Here is a 22,299-nt window from a genome sequence, read left to right on the forward strand (position 1 = left end):
TTAAGCAGTTTTCCCAAGGATATGACTATAAGTAGAGCAGCTGAGAGGAATATACAGGGGTCTGATTTCAAAGCCCATGATCTGTATATGCTGCATGTTTCAGAGCACTGATCCTCCTCCCCTACTCAATATGGCAGACAGTCTAGATCCTTCCTAGACTTTAAACACTGAAATGAATATAGAGGTATAATCCTTTGTAAGAATGTAAACTGTTTAAATGAGATGTAGGAATCACATTATGAAGACCTGATTTACAATATAGTTTCTAAGAATATTTCAGTATCTGAACACTGATTTCAAAACAAAAGTTCTAGCATCTGCCTGCTACTCTGCACAGGCCTTCACATTTAACACTGCTTGGCTAGAGTTAGGCATGACGAACAGTTCCCTGGTTTATGTGGTCATATGGCAATGCTGGATTGTGTATACACTCAACTAATGAAACCATCAACTACTCAAGTTTACTTCAGACAGCTAGTGCAGGTAATGACTACATCCAAGACTACTAAAATTAACAACCACATTTTAAAAAGATCATATTACCTGTGATGAAAATTTAATTTAAAGGAACATTCTTGGCATAATCCTAAAAAAAAGGAAAAAAGAGTAACACCACTGAACTGCTAAATTTTTTATCACTGCACTGCTACTTTACTTTTAATATCATAAACTGTCATGTTTCTTTACATTCTTTCATTGTAACAGGTGAAAAAAATAATCTGAAGAAAACAATCTGATTCTCTTCCACCTCAAAAAAATATATATATAATAAAAACTGTATTAGAATGCTTGAGAAATTGAAAATATTCTGCCATTGCTTTAGAAAACTATGCTGTCAATTTATTCTAAAAGCAAGCTGCTAAAAAAAAATAAAATAAAAGCAAGCTGCTTCATTCACAGGCAGCATTAATGTGTATCTTAAAGACATCCAGTAACAGTAGGGTGGGTATAGTCACCTCCTCTGAAGTACTCTAAGAGTTTTTCAAATGGAAAAGAGCTTTTGAAAAAGTTCCACAATTGTTGTTTCTTTTTTACTTTAATCTCAGTTCACACTAGGTGACTCTTCCTCATAAGCACTTACAGGAGGAACTTGGAAACCAGTCTTCATTGGAGTGTACTAAGTAGCATATGAAATTAAAAGACGCTTGCTCCTTGGAAGGAAAGTTATGACCAACCTAGACAGCATATATAAAAAGCAGGGACATTACTTTGCCAACAAAGGTCCATCTAGTCAAGGCTATGGTTTTTCCAGTAGTCATGTATGGATGTGAGAGTTGGACTATAAAGAAAGCTGAGTGCCAAAGAATTGATGCTTTTGAATTATGGTGCTGGAGAAGACTCTTGAGAGTCCCTTGGACTGCAAGGAGATCCAACCAGTCCATCCTAAAGGAAATCAGTCCTGAACATTCACTGGAAGGACTGATGTTGAAGCTGAAACTTCAATACTTTGGCCACCTCATGCGAAGAGCTGACTCACTTGAAAAGACCCTGATGCTGGGAAAGATCGAAGGCAGGAGAAGGGGATGACAGAGGATGAGATGGTTGGATGGCATCACCGACTCAATGGGCATGAGTTTGAGTAAACTCTGGGAGTTGATGATGGACAGGGAGGCCTGGCGTGCTGCAGTCCATGGGGTCACAAACAGTCGGACACAACTGAGCGACTGAACTGAACTGAAGTAGCATATGGGGAAATCCTTGACCTCTATCTGGAGGGGGCAGAACATTCTTATAACACACTTATTCAGGAACCACAGAAAGTTGTTAACATGATGCAGAGAAGACGCTGACACACAGAAGACTAGCTCAGGAAAAAAAAAGGATGAGCAACAGATTCTAAAATATGCCTATTAAGAAAAAATGCTATATTCTGGATTATAATCCTAAGCTTTTAAGACAGATATTGCAAACACTTTGCCCTCCTAAATTTTTTTTCTTTTTTTGACACAAAGAGAGCATATTTATTATCTATACCATAACAATATGGCTATTAACTAATGTGAGATTTCATAGCGCCTTTTCTGATATCACTCTGACTCCCACATGGCATCTCAATCTACACTGACATTCTCAAATTAACAGACAGAGGTCTTCACTTTACAAATTACTGCTTTACATTTGGCATTAGAACTATTTCATCTAAATGTCATGGAAATGCTGAGAAAAAAGTTTCAGGGCTCAAAAGTTCTTTGCAACTTTAGCAAGCTCTGAGAAAAAGAGAGTTTCCAAGATACCGCAAGCATTTTAAATTGAATCTTAAATTGCCTATATATTTTCAATCTAAATTACTAAACTTTGAAGGAATCAATCACAACCCATCTAAAGTCAACTTACTTAATTTAACAAGTGCATTTCTTTTTTCACCATGCTCAGTATAACCAAAATTAACTTCCCAACTCTTTAAGCCTTCTTTTTCATCACAACATTTATTTCCACAGCAAAACTGGCCTGCAAATAAAGGAAGGAATATTAGCTGTGGTGGTTGGTGACAATATTTATCTACAATCAGGTATTATCTCTCAAATTTATTCAACATACATTACATATATGACATAAATTCCCAGTTTATAAAGTCAGCGTCAAAAAACTGAACACAATAATTATGGTATGTTCAACAGTCAAATCAAGTTGCTGAATGCACTGTTTAAAAAAAAAAATCAGTTCCGGAATTCTTACTTGATAAATAGTTGACTATCAAGTTGACTGTTTATATTTAAAAACAGATTTTTAGTGACTCCGAGTGGAGGAATCTTACACTTTGGAAAACAGAAGCACTAAAAAAAGTGTACTCACTAATACCTTAAAAGAAAAAATGTATTTTCCAAAGTACATGCACTGTACCTGGGTCAACCTTTTTCAATATTATTAACATTGATACTTTAAGGTATTAACATATGGTATTTATTTTAAGCGCCAGCATAAAACATTTAAAGCACATTTTAAAGAGTTATAGCATTTTGAGATTAAGTAGAATAAGTAATCAAACTCAATGTTCTAAATTTTAGAACCACCTGACACTAAAATCAACATTACATACTCACTCACTGTATATTAAAAGCTCTGTAAAAAAGGACTATTGATGATCCAAGAGGGAAAAAAAACTACTCAATAATTAATTATTGACTTCAACAGAAAAAGACAAGATCAAACTTATTTGTACAACATGAAAAAAAAGCACTTATATCTAAATCAATTGTACCAACAGGAACAAATCTGAACTTTTCATAAAAAAGAGATTAACAAAATGAATTTTGAAAATGATCAGTCCAAAGGCTGATAACTTTTCTAAACTGTCATTGTTTTACTCATTCCAAATGAATAGTTCATTAAATCTGTACACGTTGAACAATTTGTCTACTGTTAAAACACAAGATTATAACTTAATGAATCACAGCAAATGGCTTTCTTTCCCCTTCTCAATTAAAACTTTTTCCAATTATATGAATTTAGAGAATGTCCATCAATTTTTTTTAAAGGCAGCATTATTTATCATCACTTAAAAATTCCACTCAATAAAACTACAAAATTTTAAAATTGTGACAGACATTTCAATTAGGTAAAAACACAAACTAAAATGTAATGCTAAGAAAAGTTTAAAAATAGCTTTAAAATTATTCTTTTTCCTTCTCCTCTAGAGTACCTTTCAGGCTGATTATAATTTATGGAAAATGTATATAAACCACACTGATGGCATGAATGTTTATCATTTAACAATGAAACCTTTATTTTCAGTTTAAGAGATTTTTAAGTTACTAGCTTAAATTATTTTCTTAATGAATCTTCTTATATAGTTTTCAGAAGCATTAACACTTAAAACGCAATGCTCAATAGACTTAATTTTATAACATGAGACAGTATAGAGATACTACATTTCAGAAAAATTTCATGAACAGATTACAATGCATAGAAAATGCTACTGATTGATTGTCTACAAAATGGTTGGTCTTTTGTTCTAAGACTAAATATTTAGACTCAAATTAATTTCTACTTGCAAAACGTAGATTTGACTAGAATACAGTAATACCAACTCATTACTCCAAAAATCAATTAGGAGAAAAACTCAAGTCTTCATCTATTAACAGTTTCCTTGCTGGGAAGCTTTTAACTTTTAAACATTTTCTACTTATCTGCAACTTAATATCCTAAAAGCAAAAATTCTAAAGGTAAAAACCACTAAAGGATTATATTTTGACCTTTGTCAGCAATATATCTTTAATATGCCTTCTCTACTTTTACTTTGTATTTTGTAGACAATCACAATAGGAATAATCCTACCCAATGACTTCAACTCAGTAACAAAATAACTGTATCCTATTAAAAACTGAAATTAAAAAAAATTACCTTTTCCTGAAATTACTTCTTTTTCTACTCGCCACCTAAATCCAAACTGATGAGGAAAAAAAAAATACATGTATGCCAGGGTAAACTTAAACATTATTTAAACCATATTCAAATCTTAACATGGAGCCAACATGATACTTATCTAAAAAGCAAACCTAATTCCCATAACAATAGTTTTTTCTTTCCTTATAGGATTCCCGGTACTTAAAAATACATCTGAATAATTACCAACCTGTTAAGAAACAATCTTCTTTTAAACTTCCTGTTTAAAGTTATAGGTGCTAGGCACAAGGTATGTAAACAAATAAAAAATAGATACTGTTCTGTAACACTGATAGGAAAAAAGAAGTACAGTACAATAAAGAAACAGTATACTAGAATATAAGAGAGTACAGTCTTTGGAGTCAGATTGTTTGGGTTTATGTCTTAGTTCTACCACTTGGGATTCCCTTGTGGCTCAGAGGGTAAAGAGTCTGCCCACAATGCAGGAGACCTGGGTTTGATCCCTGGGTCAGGAAGATCCCAAGGAGAAGAAAATGGCAGCCCACTCCAATATTCTTGCCTGGAAAATCCCATGGCTGGAGAAGCCTGGCGGGCTACAGGCCATAGTGTCACAAAGAATTGGACATGACTAAGTGACTTCATTTTCTTTTCTTTCTTTCTATCACTTGGACTCGATTTGGCTGTTTGGAGCAACCTGAAGGGCCTGGAGTGTGATCCAGACCAAAACTGGGGGTGTACATGTAAAAGAGCATGGTTCTGCCATGAGTACATGTAGGGACTTCCCTAGTGGTCCAGAGGTTAAGAATTCACCTTCCAGTAGAGGGGACATGGGCTTGATCCCTGGGCTGGGAAGATTCCACATGCCACAGGGCAACTTAGGCCTGTGCATCACAACTGCTGAACCTGTGTACCAAAGCCCACGAGCTGCAACTGCTGAGCTCATGCCCACCTCCTGAAGCCCGTGTACCCTAGAGCCCGTGCTGTGCAACAAGACAGGTCACTGCAATTAAGAAACCCATGCACTCCAACCAGAAAAGCCACTGAAATGAGGAGCCTGGGCACCACAACTAGAGAGAGCCTGTGTGTAGCAACAAAAGACCCATCAGAATCACGATTAAAATGAATAAATTAAAAACGCCTGCAGCGTAATTTTAAAAAATGTTTACATGGAGACTAAACAACATGCTACTAAAAACCAATGGATCAACAACGAAATTAAAGAAGAAATTTTTTAAAAAATCAAGATTGACAATAATAAAAATATAACCATACAAAATCTATGGGCTGCAACAAAAGCAGTTCTTAGAGGGAAGCTCACAGTGATATGGGCTGTCCTCAGAAACAAGGGAAATGCCCGTTTTTTTGTTTTTGTTTTTTTTTTTAAATTTTCTTCCTAAAGTCATATGGGCAATTCTGAAAGAGATGGGAATACCAAACCACCTGACCTGCCTCTTGAGCAACCTGTATGCAAGTCAAGAAGCAACAGTTAGAACTGGACATGGAACAACAGACTGGTTCCAAATAGGAAAAGGAGTACGTCAGGGCTGTAGATTGTCACCCTGCTTATTTAACTTCTATGCAGAGTATATCATGAGAAATGCTGGACTGGAAGAAGCACAAGCTGGAATCAAGATTGCTGGGATATACATCAATAACCTCAGATATGCAGATGACACCACCCTTATGGCAGAAAGTGATGAGGAGCTAAAAAGCCTCTTGATGAAAGTGAAAGAGGAGAGTGAAAAAGTTGGCTTAAAGCTCAACATTCAGAAAACAAAGATCATGGCATCCGGTCCCATCACTTCATGGGAAATAGATGGGGAAACAGTGGAAACAGTGTCAGACTTTATTTTTTTGGGCTCCAAAATCACTGCAGATGGTGACTGCGACCATGAAATTAAAAGACGCTTACTCCTTGGAAGAAAAGTTATGACCAACCTAGACAGCATACTGAAAAGCAGAGACATTACTTTGCCAACAAAGGTCCATCTAGTCAAGGCTATGGTTTTTCCAGTAGTCATGGATGGATGTGAGAGTTGGACTGTGAAGAAAGCTGAGTGCCGAAGAATTGATGCTTTTGAACTGTGGTGTTGGAGAAGATTCTTGAGAGTCCCTTGGACTGTAAGGAGATCCAACTAGTCCATTCTGAAGGAGATCAGTTCTGGGTGTTCATTGGAAGGACTGATGCTAAAGCTGAAACTCCAGTACTTTGGCCACCTCATGCGAAGAGTTGACTTATTGGAAGACTCTGATGCTGGGAGGGATTAGGGGCAGGAGGAGAAGGGGACGACAGAGGATGAGATGGCTGGATGGCATCACCAACTCGATGGACATGAGTGTGAGTGAACTCCAGGAGTTGGTGATGGACAGGGAGGCCTGGCGTGCTGCGATTCATGGGGTTGCAAAGAGTCGGACACGACTGAGTGACTGAACTGAACTGAAAGTTAGCAGAAGGAAGGAAATAATAAAGATCAGACAGGAAACAAAATTAGAGATTAAAAAACACCAGAAAAATCAGGATAAACCAAGAGCTGGTTTTTGAAAGGATAAACAATATCAACAAACCTCTGGCCAGGCTCACCAAGAAGAAAACAGAGGACCCAAATAAATAAAATAAGAAATGAAAAAGGAGAAATAATAACTTATACTATAGAAATAAAGAAAAATCAAGTAAGCTATAATGAACAACTATATACAAACAAAATGGACTACCTAGAAGAAATGGACAAGTTTCTAGAAATAGACTGCAAAAACTGAATTAAGAAACAGGCCAATCACTACAAGTGAAATATAATCTGTAATTTTAAAAACTCTTTGCAAACAAAAGTCCAGGACTGGATGGCTTCTTTGGAGAATTTCACCAAACATACGGAGAAGAACTTACACCAATCCTTCTCAAACTCTTCCAAAAGACTAAAGAGGCGGGAATGCTCCTAAAGCCATCCTATGAAGCCACCATCACCCTGACACTAAAACCAGACGAAGACATTACAAAAAGGAAAATTACAGGAGAGTATCTTTGAGGAACATTTATATATATAGATGCAAAATTCCTCAACCAAGTATTAGAAAACTGAATCCAACTACACATAAAAAGGACCACACACCATAATCAAGTTGGATTCATTTCAGGGTCACAAGGACAGTTCAACATATGTGAATCAATCAAGCTGATACATCAACAAAAAAGACAAAAACCACAAGATCATCTCAACAGATGCAAAAAAAGTATCTGATACAGTTTAACATCAATTCATGACAAAAACTCACCAAAGTGAGTATAGTGGGAAGATACATCAACATAATTAAAGTCATTTGTGACAAACCCACAGCCAATATAATACTAAATGGTGAAAAGCTGAAAGCTTTCTTGCTAAAGCTGGAACAAGACAAGGATGTACACACTCATCACTTCTACTCAACACAGAACTGGAACTCCTAGTCACAGCAATCAGACAAGGAAAAGAAATAAAACGTATCCAAATCAGAAGGGAAGAGGTAAAACTGTCACTCTATGCAGATAACATGATACTCTAAACAGAAAACCCTAGACTATACAAAAACTATTAAAACTGATAAATGAATTCAACAAGGCAGCAGGATATAAGATTAACATACATAAATCTGCTATATTTCTTCATCGTAACAATGAAATAACAGAAAGTAAAAGACAATTTCACTTAAAATCACATCCAAAAACAAACTGTGAATAAACAATCAAGAAAGTGAACAGATCTATATGCTGAGAACTATAGATTAACAAAAAAAATAGAAGATGATTCAATAAAAATGGAAAAATCCCCACTTTTGGATTGGAAGAATTAATATAGATAAAATGGCCATATTACTCAAAGCAACATACAGATTAATGCAATCCCTATCAAATTACTCACAACATTTTTCACAGAACTAGAACAAATAATCCTAAAACTTATATAGAATCACAAAAGACTCAGAATTGCCAAACCAATCCTGAGAAAACAAACCCACACACCTATGGTCAATTAATCTTTGACAAAGGAGGCAAGAATATACAATGGAGAAAAGGCAGTCTTTTTAGCAAAAAGTATTGGGAAAACTGGATAGCTGCATGTAAATCAATGAGGGTAGAACAGTCCTCCTTCATACCACACACAAAAAACAAATTCAAAATGGCTTAAAGACTTAAATATAGACAATATACCAAAAAAATTCCTAGAAGAGAACATAGGCAAAACATTCTTTGAAGTAAATTGTAACAAACTTTTCTTAGGTTAGTTTCACAAGGAAAAAGAAAAACAAAAATAAACAAGACCTAATTAAACTTAAAAATTTTACAAAGCAAAGAAATCCATAAACAAAATGAAAAGACAATCTACAGAATGGGAGAAAATATTTGTAATGATGAGACCAACAAGAGCTTAATTTCTAAAACATACAAACAGCTCATATAGCTTAGTAACAAAAACTAAAAACCCCAATCAAAAAATGGGCAGAAGACCTAAACAGACACTTCTCCAAAGACAATATACAGATGGCCAGCAGGCACATGAAAAGATGCTCAACATCACTAATCATTAGAGAAATGCAAATCAAAACTATGATTAGTTATCACTTCACATCAGTCAGGAAGGCTATCATCAAAAAATGTACAAATTATAAATGCTGGAGAGGCTGTGGAGAAAGGGGAACTCTCCTTCGCTATTGGTGGGAATGCCAATTGGTGCAGTCACTGTGGAAAAACTATGGAAGTTCCTTAAAAATCTAAAAATTGAGCATGATCCAGCAATCTCACTCTTGGGCATTATCCAGAAAAAACAAAAACTCTAATTCAAAAAGATACATGCATCCCAATGTTCATAGCAGCATTATTTACAACAGCTAAGACATAGAAACAACCTAAGTGTCAACAGTTGAGTGGATAAAAAAGATGTGGTGCATACATACACACACACACACACACACACACACACGGAATGGAACACTAGTCAGCCATTAAAGGAATGAAGGAATGTCATTTGCAGCAACAGAGATGGATATTATCCAACTATTAAACTAGATATTATCATACTAAGTAAAATAGACAAATGTATCATTTAGATATGAAATCTAAAAAATAGTATACATTAATTTATTTACAATACAGAAACAGACTCATACAGAAGAACAAATTTATGGTTACCAAGGGGAATGTGGGGAAGGGATAGATTAGTAGTATAAACTTATAGATACACACCATCATACATAAAATAAATAACGAAGATTTATTGTATAGCACAGGGAACTATATTGAATATATTATAATAAGCTATCACACAAAAGAATTGAGATAAAATATATATATATATAACCAAGTCAATTTGCTATATATCAGAAATACAATATTGTAGATCAACTGTACTTCAATTTTTAAAAAATTACTTTAATATTAACTAAAATAAAATATAAAGCAGGAAGGACAAATTGTCATTCCTGACAATGATGAGAGCTAGTTTTACTAGAATAGACAAAGACATTAAGATAAAAGAATATGTGCTTCTGCTGCTTTATAAATGGTGATCAGTTTGAAAAATAAAGCCTACCAATTTCAAACATCATTTGTGAAACAAGACAATTCTGTGCACTGTCAAATCATTCATTATAATCACTAAGGGCTCTGGATTACAGTCAGGATAAAACAAGATCCAGTAGCCACTCGTGTTTAATTTTAGACTTTTCATGTGTCAGCTCACACAGAGGCACCCTTGACTTAGAGGCCCTTTGTAAATTCCATAGGTATAGAGGTTAAATGGTCCAACTGGTATTTCAAAGATGCAGAACCACCTAGACGTGAATTAGCATTTTAAAATAATAATATGGGGCATAACAGTATATTAAAAAGTAATACTGTATATGAATAAAAACCTATAAATACATGGAAGGCATACCTTATTTTCTTTGTATCTGCTGAGATCTGCTATGCAGTATTCCTTGAATAATTTATCATAGTATTTCTTTGCAAGTCTCTTCTCCCTAGATTCATTAAAAAAATATAAATCTTATATATTTAGAAATTCAACCCCTGTTCACTACTTGGAAGAAATGTCAAAAAAGGCATATGATATAAACATTGTCTTAGAAGAGGTCTATTATTTACATGTGCATAGAATATCTGAATATTAACTATTAGTAGTGGGCACTAGGGAGGGAAACTGGAAGGCTGATAGTCAAAGATGAGAAGGAGACTTAATCTTTACTTTTTATCCTCTGTAATGTTTAAATTTTTAAAACCATTTTTAGGTTTTACAGTTTCCCAAAATATTTTTAAAATTTTAAAAGAAGCATATTACAACAAATAATACTGTAAACATGTTATAAACTATTTTTTAAAGACAAAGTCAAGCAATGAGAAGTTAAAATTGTTAACAATTACCCAAAAGAATCAAACCAAATTCAATAATTGGAAGCATGGTTTTATGTTCTCAATTCAGAACTGTTCCATTCAGGGGCCAAATGTTTTGCAGGTGGACCAAGTAAGAAAACACTCAGGGAGCAGGAGAGACAGGACTATAGCATTTGATCTATTATGTCTCACATGGCTACAATTACCAATTCATGTCCATTTCATCCTCCTCATTCCATAGGAATCTATGATTTTCTCGTATAACATCCATGTCTGTCTTATCATTTTCCCTGAAAAACCAATTTCAATGGGAACACAAAATTAGTCAAATTTAAGTTAAACAGTTGTGTAAGGATTTCAGCATCTGAGTAAAAATAAGATACATAGTTTTATATGAAGCATATATATGTACATATTTATTTAAGGTATTTCAGTATTTTCAAAAGGCAGTTATAAAAAATGTGCTGCTACACAAACAACTTGCATGCGTAAGGGATCCACCCATTTCGAGTGCTGGTTCAATTATACAAAGGGTGGTAAATTTCCAAAGCTAGAATGAGAAATCTGGATAAACACTAAATGGACAAGGAAAATAAATGAAAATTTAAGTTTCAAAATCTGAAATCAGTCAGCAACACCATCCTATTGAGATCTAATTTTTAAAATATATGAAGAACTTTTCCACACCTCATTTTACTACAGCTTCTTAGGAAGACTGAGTAAAGAAGGAAGAGATCTAAAGATGGTTTAAGATGACAGCAGTTTAGGGGTAGAAAAAGGGATTGTTGGAGAACATAGCCTAAATTCAGAGAAAAGTTTGGAATAGATGAGCTGGTATGGAGTTTTTTAGGGCTTTACCAACTCAGAAAAATATTAAACCAAGAGTGTAAAATCCACACAAAACTAAGAGGCTCTGATAGAAGAGCCTCAGATATAAGAAGAAATTTCATGTGTAGGAAATATTAGAGTGAGGTCTCTTGTTTGCCTTACCTTTTAAAAAGCAATCCAAACCTGAGGTTTAAGAAGTTCATTTCAAAAATTCTTGTGGAAAACAAAAACCACTGAAAATCAGGCATGAGTATTCCTCACATATGCTGTTATTGCCCTATCAGATCTGGTTCAGCAGGCCAGATCTGGCCCAAGGCCTGTTGCCAGAGAAATTAGTTCTGAATGAGCTGGTTGGCTAGAAGCTATGGATGGCCTCTCCACTGACGATATAACAACAAAACCGAAATGGAAGGCAGGAGAAAATGAGAAGACACAGTAGCTATGACTCTTCACACCCATTTCCCATTGTAAAATACACTTCATGACTCTTACCCCAATCGTCTGAAGTCTTCTTTTTTGCCACCATAATATAAAATATAGTCATTTACAAACTTTGTATGCCTTTGATACTGAAATGCAAAAAATTAAGGATTTTATTTGCTCAAGAGTAGTTCTGTGTCAATGACATATTAGTGAGTAGGGGGAAAAGCATAATGAGTCCACTTATTTTTTTTTTAATATGCAAATACTATAGATGGTTATAAATAAAAAAATCTAAAAGGGTAAATATTAAACTCCTAAGAGTGAACACTAGAGTAGAGGGACTTTCACTTTCTATCAAATAATCTTTATACTGCTTCAAATGTTTTCAGGCAATAACTCTGGGGAGAGACAGTTTCCTATTCCATTGTTGAACTGCATACAGAGTCACGCCACCATTCATTTTAATCATCATGATACGAAAAATAAATTATAGTTTCTAAAGTTAAAGGCAAGGAGTAGAATTTAACTTCCATTATTGTAAAATATAATTTAGCTATTTTGGTAACAATAAAGACTCCAAAATAGAAGATATAACTTTTATATATTAATTCCTGAGGCTTTCCAAAAGAATATAAGAAATTAGATGTTATTTTTTATGCTCTCTTTTAATATCCAATAAGCTACACTCATGTTTATTTTCAAGGCAATATAACAAGATGTATGAGCATTTTACTTCTTGTTTAAAAAAGCTCAATGGTATTCTCTCTAGAGCTGAACACACACACGACAGAACTGACATAATACTGTCTGTGACGACATCCTATTATGTTTGCTTCCCTAGTAGCTCAGCAGTAAAGAATCCACCTGCGTTGCAGAAGACGTGGGTTCCATCCTGGATCAGGAAGATCCTCTGGAGAAGGAAATGGCAACTCATTCCAGTATTCTTATCTGGGAAATTCCATGGACGGAGGGTCCTGGCAGGCTATAGTCCATGGCGTTACAAAAGAATAGGGTGAGTGAGTGACTGAGTGACTAACATTTTCACTTTCACACCCTACTATACTAAAGATAAACAGTGATTTAATTGATCACAATGTATACTAATAGAATAGCGAATCAAAACATAATTCCAAAATGGGCAACAAAGCAATTAACATTTCCGAAAAGAAAAAAAGAAAAACCAAGTACCCAGAGATCTGGGTTCTAGTTCTCAGTTTATCACTAACTGGTCATGTGACGCCAGTGAGTCACTAAATCATTCAGGACTGGGGTCAGCAAAGTTTTTCTGTAAATAGTAAAATATGCAGGCCCTATGGTCTCTGTCAAAACTACTCACCTCTGCCATTTTAGCATGAAAGCAAGCACAGATAACATCTAAATGAATGAACATAGCTGTGTTCCAAAAAAATTTTATTTACAAGAACAAGTGGTAGGTGGGACTTTGCATCCAGGAAGATGGAGCAAAGATGTGTAGTTAACCCTTAAACAGGACAGACAGAGGTACCTACCTCTGCTAGGTACAAAATCTGCATATAACGTACAGCTAGCCTTCTGCATTTGCAGATTCAACTAAGTGCAGATCGTTAGTATCACAGTAAAATAAATACCCTTACTTACACAAGTAATATAGTAAAACAAAAATCCTTATATAAGTGGACCCACACAGTTTAAACCCTGTGTTGTTCAAGGGTCAATTGCACTTCTTCCTATTCCTCTCACTGAGAACTAAATACTTTGGAAATGATATATAAAACAAACATAAGAAGACTCTGAAAGGTAAAGAGAAGGCAGACCAGCTAAGAACCTCAGGATTCATGGTACGACATGGTAGTGAGTGCCCCAGGTTTTCTTTTGTCTTAGTAAATCCTAGACTTGGAGGCAAAGAAGCTGGCAACGTGGAGATACCAAAAAAAAAAAAAAAAAATTCCAACAAAAGGCTGTTCCCTCTAACAAAATAACCAGGAGAGAGGCAGCCTAACAGGATAATTTGTAGGCAATAACTATTCTACTCTAGCCAAACATTTCAGAAAATGTATGACCCCGACCTCCACCTACTCCAGAAAAGGGGATCTGGACATTCACCCCATCAGACAGTAACTAGATGCCCCAACACCTCCAACTGAATGGTGTGTAATAGAAGGCATAGCAGATGTTGAAAGTTAAAGGACCAAGGGGCAGATGATATCCATGTGAAAGCTAACTTACTGGGTTAGGAGATAAGTGGAATAAATAACTTGGTGACATGAACTTCTATAACTTAAACGATCAGGAAAAATAAAGTGAAAGTGGTATCTACAGAATAGCAAGTATATCTAATTGCCACCGTCTCCTTCTCTCTATCCTGACAATAGTTATAAATATCCCCAAATATTTTCATTCTCCAATACTTCCAAAAGTAATATGGATATCTAGTGGGAGCAGCTAGTGTAATTAAGCCCACAGTCTTACCAAAAAGTTAGGCTAAGACACAGCTATAACAGGGAAACAAGGTATAGCTTAAAGACAGCCCTAAGTCATGTCTGAAATTGAAGCCACAACAGGCCTGAGATAGTTCACAAACAGATCTATTATTAAGTATCAGTTTTATAAGAACTTAAAGAGCTACGAACCAGGTCAGAAAAGAATAAGAGTTAAGATGAGACTAAAGATAATAGTATAAAGAAAAGAAATGTTGATAGCTTGGCAAAAACAGGTCGGAAAAATAAATGCAAATTCATGGACTTTGTAAACCTATTTATAGGAAATTAGTAATATATTTTATTATTTTTTGTTTCTAAATCTTTCTTACATATTAGTAAAAAGAGAACTGTACTCAAAAGTATAAAAGGCAAAATTCCACATCAATAAATACTTATCTTATAAAATTTCCATCTAACTTCACAAGATTTTATGAAATAAGTAAAATATTAGTTGCTCAGTCATGTCCAACTCTTTGCAACCCTGTGGGCTGTAGCCCGCGAGGCCCCTCTGTCCAAGAGATTCTCCAGGCAAGAATATTGGAGTGGGTAGCCATTTCCTTCTCCAGAGGATCTTCCTGACCAAGGGATCGAACCCAGGTCTCTCCTACATTGCAGGCAGATTCTTTACCATCTGAGCTGCCTGGAAAGCAGCAGACTTTAAAAAAACTGTATTAGTCATAAAATCTAGGAATATAAAAAGGATACAGCATCCATAGCTATGAGATGAAACCTTCTATTTTTTGCTTCTTCCCTGTTAAGAAAAATTTTAAACAAATTCAAATGTCTGTATTTAATTAATATAATCAAACAACCAGCATCTTAAACAAAGGAAAAAAACAGTAATTTAATTTGAAGTATCATACCTATCCAGCAATTCTGCTGCAACTTGTTTATGAACCACCTTTCCATGTTGTTCTTTCTGAAATGGCTTTTTAAGTAGTAAATCATCTTCAACTGTCCTGGTTTGTTAAGAAGAAAAATTATTAGAAGAGTTCATTCTTTGCCAAGGGTGTTTCCTGTTTCTTTATTGTTTTCCTAATTGGAACATGTTTTAAAGAATTCAACTCTTATTAAAGATTCATTGATCTTTAATGATACATTTTATGTCTTCAACAGTTTAATTAATAACTTAAATATCTAATACCTATAAAATGGAGAAGATGAGACTAACAAATGCATGTGCTCTGGTGCCATACCATCTAAGGGTCCTTGGTTCAAATTCTGGCTCTGTCATTTACTATCTTAAATTACTTAAATCTTTGTGTGCCACAATTTCCTTGTTTGCAAAGTAGAGATAATAAAGCTTTCAATAATTGATAACATGAAAAAAGAAGGGCTGATTATAGATGATATACATTATAGGTGCTCAGCCCCAGTTAGATAAACAGGTATAATCCTAGAGTACACAAGACTATCCAATTAATTTGCTCAAATTCTATTCTAACAAAATATTTCCCAATGAAAAATTTTGAAAATGCAAAGCACTTTCATTGCATAAAAATATAATTGATTACATAATTATTTCTATTCTTCTGGTTATCCATGAAGACTGAGTACCAACAAAAGTGTCCAGTCCCAATCAGCTGCTTAATATACTGCTTGAGTGTGAAATAATAAACCAATTTTTGTTAAGTTTGGTTAACATGAATCAGTCAACCACTCCTAAGTTAACAGATAAAATTATGATCCATTAAGCACTGAAAGCTGAACACAATACCCCTAAACACAGCTACTCCACCAAGACATACCCTCCTTTTAAGGCTCAGGCTTTATCTGCTACCAGTTTTTATCCCTTTCATTCAATAAAAACTTCCATGCACTCCTTCTTCTGGCCACTTAAGTCTGCTCATTCACAGAATCTTAAGAATCGCACTGCATCACAATCTCATCCTCCACACTAACCTCATTTTGAAGTCAAGTACTAAAAACGGGACCACCACCAAGTGCCTTCTTAGCTATGGCAGTCACAAGTAGAGTCCTTGACAGTTGAATGAAAAATACACGCAATAGAGAAATTTAAAAGCTTTAACTGATTTCCTTTGTTTCCTTTTCTGCAATCCCTTCACAACATAAATATTATTTTATCTTTCACACAAGTGTTCTCAAATTTTAGAGTCAATTCATTATAGTTTAATGAATAAAAATTCATTCAGTAGAGAGCATTGCTGTCTTCATATGTAAACACAATCCAAAAACTTTAAATATTATTTATTTATGTCTCATATCAATCTCGGAGAAGGCGATGGCACCCCACTCCAGTACTCTTGCCTGGAAAATCCCATGGACAGAGGAGCCTGGTAGGCTGCAGTCCATGGGGTCGCGAAGAGTCAGACACGACTGGGCAACTTCCCTTTCACTTTTTAGTTTCATGCATTGGAGAAGGAAATGGCAACCCACTCCAGTGTTCTTGCCTGGAGAATCCCAGGGATGGGGGAGCCTGGTGGGCTGCCGTCTATGGGGTCACACAGAGTCGGACACGACTGAAGTGACTTAGCAGCAGTAGCAGCAGCAGCAGCGTATCAATCTAGAAAGGACTGGCAATATAGATCAATAAAAAATTACCTACCTTTTTTTCCTTTTGTTAGATTCTCCACAGTGTTCGTCATCACTAAAATCAGAGTCATAGCCTCCGTGACCATGCATCTATATAGAAGTACAGTCAGTTACTTAGAACCTAAGTTATACATAGTTTTGGAAACAGAAAAGTTCAAATATAAGTTATCCTTAAAAGCCACAATAGTTTTAAAAAATTGTGGTAGGTATATCAGGGGCTATCTAGCCATCTAAAACTCTCATTCATTTTGAAATAACAGACTTACCCTTTAGAAAATGAATCAATATTTTTCACCTTAATACCAACAAGGGAAGCTACTCTTTTACCTTTCCCTTTAAAACCAGGTCTAGAAGCTGCCAAGTCACTACATACAAGGTTCAGCAATGCGTTACTTCTATTTGATTCAGAGTAACAGTTGCTGTGTATTCATTATCAACTTTGTTCCAGACATTATACTGGTTTCTTTACAAACACTGCTTGTAATTCTGCAATGTTAGGAACTATAACTTCCATTTTATAGATGAAGAAATCAAGAACAAAGTTAAGCAAATCAATTATACAGAGGAAATATATGGCATGGCTAAAGTGATCTACTTGATTCTCAAGCCTACGACCTCAACTATTATAAACTGCCTGTCTGGAATATGCTAACATTTTGATTACTACATTCCATTAGACTTACTGGATTTGCGAACAGTACATGAGCAATTGATAAAAAAATTCAACTACTTTCACGAGTTCCTTTTTCTTTTAAACCTAGTTTCTTCAAGGTAAACCACCTTGTCCTCTGCTCTAGACAACTTTCTCTTGTTTCTATTCATTTTTAAATAAAAATTCTTAGGAATACTAAAAGATTTCAATTGTCACTCAGATATGTTAGAAGCAGCTCCTGGTTTCAGCATTACATTGAATTTGGAACGTAAATTAACAGCGGAGGAATGGATTATTTGACTATTTGTCATAAATATCAATTCATACAGATATGAGGAAACCAATCCAGATCAAATGATATGTCAAATTTTAACAATTCTAATATTCACTACAAGTACAGTAGAAAAAGCAAAGAACTTCCTAATCTTCATTGCACTATATCCAAGGCAAAAAATAAGTTTCTAGTCACGGTTTCCTTGAATTACTTCATCTCTTTGGGCTTCATCTGCTAAATAAGGTGGCTGCATCAAACAATCTTTAAATCCTTTGAGTGTGATCTTTATTATTCCATTTTCAAACATATGTGTATGGCTGTATATTTCTCTTCCCTGTCCCACAGAACTCTATAGAGAGGAAGGCCCTAGCCAAGGTTGAGATGGTTTAGGTCAGTTTCCACTTTACTCTTGCTTACATATAAGACACATCTGGATCTCACACACCTTATCATGTAAACTACTTGCTTCAGCTGTTCTATCACATAGATTCAAACCAAAGCAGCCTCTCACTGCTTATGGCCTCACTTTCTTCACACCCTGATGGGGGAGAAATATTGTCGGGAGCTTAGAGGTAAGTTCTAGGGTCAGCCTGCCAGAACGCAAATCCTGTCTCTGCACTTTTCATATCTTTCTTTGGGCATGCTCCTTAACCTCTGGGAGCCTGTTTCCTCCTCTATAAAGTGAGGCTAGTAAAAGTACCAGTCTCACAGGGTTAGTCAATAAATGAGCTACCATATATAACGAGTTTTAGAACAGTGTCAGGTACAGTAAAACCCTATTAATGTTAATTACTATTACCGTCATCACCTTGTTCCCACACCCCCCTACCCCGTCTCGTCTTTTATTCTCATCCATCGCACACCCATCTGAATTCACTGACTGCATTAAAAAGCTCACTCACTTTAGGCTACGAGTCAACTGACAAGGACCGAGAGAAATTCGAGAAGGAAGACGCGGGGTGTCTCCAAAATCTGCCATTAAAGAATAGAAAACAACAATCAACTAGTAGCATATGAGGAATAAGTTTCGAGGTCCTTCTCCCCGACCCCAAATACACTCAAGGCCCGCCTCACACACCCCTTCCCCTCCTCCCTGCTCTGCCAAGTGCGCTCGCTGAGTCGTCGTTCCCTCTTTTGCCCACGTCTGCAGCGACAACCCACGGCCTGCGCGAGCCGCTGCAGCACCAGCCGCGTCGCCCCTGCCGTGAAGCCTCTCCACAACAGCCACCACAGTCAGCGCCACCGCCGCCGCCGCTCCCCGCCTCTCCCTACGGGTCCCGACTGGTCGCTGCTTCCGGCTCGGCTCGGCTGCGTGTTTCACTTAAATGACACCGTACCCGGGCGCGCAGACCTTGTGCTACAGCTAGAACAGCCCCGGGAAACAAAGGCACTGGAAGAACAGGGCCGGGAGGGAAGGCAGAGGCTTCCGGCTTCCCCGAAGTCCCAGAATTGGTTTTTTTTCTCCTGGGCCTCTTTTCATTTCTCTCTGGGAGCCCAGCATCTAATATCGCGTGGCACTGCTCATACTAAGCCCACGCCCCTCGTTTGAAAATTTGTTTCGTTGTAGGAAAAAAACTCTTCCTGAATATTACCTGCCGTCCTCTTTCTAGTAACCTTAGTAACGCCTCCTCTCAGCACCCTCGCTGAGCGTCTCAGTCTCTGCCTTCCCCGCCACCCCCACCCCCCGCAACAGTTCTCATAATTAGAACAAAAATAGCTTTTCATCGCTTCACCACCCACACAGTAGATGCCATTCCAAATGTAGTCCTGATGGCAGAGGAGCTCATCGAATATGCCAGGAGAGAAAGAAGAAAGAGCGGGTAGGGCCGATTGCACAGGCTCGCAAATTCTCTGCAGACAAGTGACTTGGCACAGGTGAAAAGGGATCTAAATAGTTACTTTAAAAAGAAAGAAAAGAAAAAATGCAGACGGGAAACACTTTAAGCTCTGTCGTGTTTTCCCTGTGTTTTACCTTTTCTAAATTATGATGCCCCATTCTGTTTTGCAGCTTAGTTACTGGATTCGTGTCTTATCCCCGCTCCGGCTCATGCTATTCATCTTTGCGTCCTCCTTGGTACCCAACACAGTTCCTTGGAAATTACGCGCGTCAATTAGAAATTTGTTGAAAACTGAACTGGCATGCCACTGACTTTCCCGAGGGGCTCATTATAGCGAAAACCTTAGCACATAACTCTCACCACTTTACATCTTTTGAACTAAATGGTAGATAACAATATCTATCCGTTCAAGCCACATCTATCCCTGAGAGTAAATTACAGATTCATCCTGCTTTACACATGCAATGACTATGATCTTAAAAAATCTGTAACTTAAATTATTGTAAATTCAATTTCAAAATGCAATCGGATTAAACTTCAGTAAAATGTTTATTAAAATTTTAAAGCAGTTCAGCAGAAACCAATAAACTTTGTAAAGCAATTATCCTCCAATTACAAATAAATTTTAAAATATTTAAAGCAGCAGGAAGCTTCATGATTTAACATTAAACTATATTGAATTATTTTGTCAAGAAGTTCCTTTTTTAGTAAATATCTGAAATATCTGCTCAGTTCTTTTATTTATTATTGATAAAACCAGACACAACTGTGTGTGGTCGCTAAGTTGCTTCAGTTGAGTTGGTCTCTATGCAACCCTATGGACTGTAGCCCCCCAGGCTCCTCTGTCCATGGGCTGGAGTGGGTGGCATGCCCTCCTCCAGGAGATCCTCCAGACCCAGGGGTGGAACCCACATTTCTTGTCTCCTGCATTGGCAGGTAGGTTTTTTTTTTTTTTTTTACCACTAGCACCACCTGGTATTCAATTTACTTTCTACCAATATTTGATCTTTAATAGCATTTTCTACCATTCTTAGTATTTTTTGTCTGTTGCTTCATTTCACTCACAACAACCTGTGCTGCTTGCAGTATTATTAGCCCCATTTTGCACCTAAAAAATAAAAGCACAAAACTCAGAGCCACAGGCCTGGTGAGGGGTTGGAACTGGAAATACTTATTTCTCTACAAGACCCAGTTTTCTCTCTCTCTCTCTCTATCAAAATCTGTCTTTATTTCTCTCTCTTTTTTAGCTCACTAATTGTATGAGACTGTTTCCACTGTTTCCCCATCTATTTCCCATGAAGTGATGGGACCAGATGCCATGATTTTAGTTTTCTGAATGTTGAGCTTTAAGCCAACTTTTTCACTCTCCTCTTTACTTTCATCAAGAGGCTCTTTAGTTCTTCTTCACTTTCTGCCATAAGGGTGGTGTCATCTGCATATCTGAGGTTATTGATATTTCTCCCGGCAATCTTGATTCCAGCGTGTGCTTCTTCCAGCCAAGTGTTTCTCATGATGTACTGTGCACATGGGAAATAGATGGGGAAACTGGAAACAGTGTCAGACTTTACTTTTTTGGGCTCCAAAATCACTGCAGATGGTGATTGCAGCCATGAAATTAAAAGACGCTTACTCCTTGGAAGAAAAGTTATGACCAACCTAGATAGCATATTCAAAAGCACAGACATTACTTTGCCAACAAAGGTCTGTCTAGTCAAGGCTATGGTTTTTCCAGTGGTCATGTATGGATGTGAGAGTTGGACTGTAAAGAAAGCTGAGTGTCGAAGAATTGATGCTTTTGAACTGTGGTATTGGAGAAGACTCTTGAGAGTCCCTTGGACTGCAAGGAGATCCAACCAGTCCATTCTGAAGGAGATCAGCCCTGGGATTTCTTTGGAGGGAATGATGCTGAAGCTGAAAATCCAGTACTTTGGCCACCTCATGTGAAGAGTTGACTCATTGGAAAAGACTGATGCTGGGAGGGACTGGGGGCAAGAGGAGAAGGGGACGACAAAGGATGAGGTGGCTGGATGGCATCACCAACTCGATGGACGTGAGTCTGAGTGAACTCCAGGTGTTGGTGATGGACAGGGAGGCCTAGCGTGCTGCGATTCATGGGGTCACAAAGAGTTGGACACGACTGAGTGACTGAACTGAATTGAACTGAATTGTATGAGAAATAGCTTCTGGTTCTGACATTTGAAGAATTTCAGATCTGTTGTTACCAGATCATTCAGCCAAAGATTTGCATGTCTCTGTTTGAGGCAGCAGTTATTGAAAGAGAGAAAATAGAAAATGTATGTTAGGGATAGATCACATAATCTGAACTAAAACCAATTAATAGAGGAGAGACAACCTACCTGATCAGGAAATCTCAAGTTAGCCATTACAACACAACAACTGAAAAAACAACAAATATTTATCATGTGTCTGCTTTGGACAGAGCACTGTTCTAGTCATCAGGGTTACAAATATGTGAAAGTCACTCCTTACTCTCCAAGGATGAATAGTAACAAAGAAAGAATATATAGAAAAATAACAACAAAATAGTCTATCAATGAAGTGCCTGG

General features: G+C 36.6%; 1 protein-coding gene across 6 annotated transcripts in view; it reads right to left on the minus strand.

The window, feature by feature from the left end:
• Window positions 1–19,778, minus strand: part of LOC138427644 (protein FRA10AC1) — a 40,647-nt gene extending 20,869 nt beyond the window's left edge. For 2 of the 6 annotated variants that reach the window (XM_069567417.1, XM_069567413.1), the window contains exons 1-11: window positions 18,973–19,437; window positions 18,797–18,866; window positions 16,982–17,058; window positions 15,279–15,374; window positions 15,121–15,166; window positions 12,026–12,102; window positions 10,912–10,995; window positions 10,251–10,335; window positions 4,342–4,387; window positions 2,335–2,448; window positions 544–586 (exon numbers count right to left, since the gene is read on the minus strand). In XM_069567417.1, the coding sequence (XP_069423518.1) occupies window positions 544–586; window positions 2,335–2,448; window positions 4,342–4,387; window positions 10,251–10,335; window positions 10,912–10,995; window positions 12,026–12,102; window positions 15,121–15,166; window positions 15,279–15,374; window positions 16,982–17,058 (668 nt within the window). In that variant the 5' untranslated portion in view covers window positions 18,797–18,866; window positions 18,973–19,437. Of the gene's footprint in view, window positions 1–543; window positions 587–2,334; window positions 2,449–4,341; window positions 4,388–10,250; window positions 10,336–10,911; window positions 10,996–12,025; window positions 12,103–15,120; window positions 15,167–15,278; window positions 15,375–16,981; window positions 17,059–18,796; window positions 19,438–19,634 lie in introns of those variants that run through there. The other 4 variants (XM_069567418.1, XM_069567415.1, XM_069567416.1 and 1 more) reach the window with 3 other exon arrangements.
• Between the last annotated feature and the right edge of the window lie 2,521 nt (window positions 19,779–22,299).

The sequence above is a fragment of the Ovis canadensis genome, chromosome 22, assembly GCF_042477335.2.
Source record: "Ovis canadensis isolate MfBH-ARS-UI-01 breed Bighorn chromosome 22, ARS-UI_OviCan_v2, whole genome shotgun sequence".
Taxonomy (NCBI): Eukaryota; Metazoa; Chordata; class Mammalia; order Artiodactyla; family Bovidae; genus Ovis; species Ovis canadensis.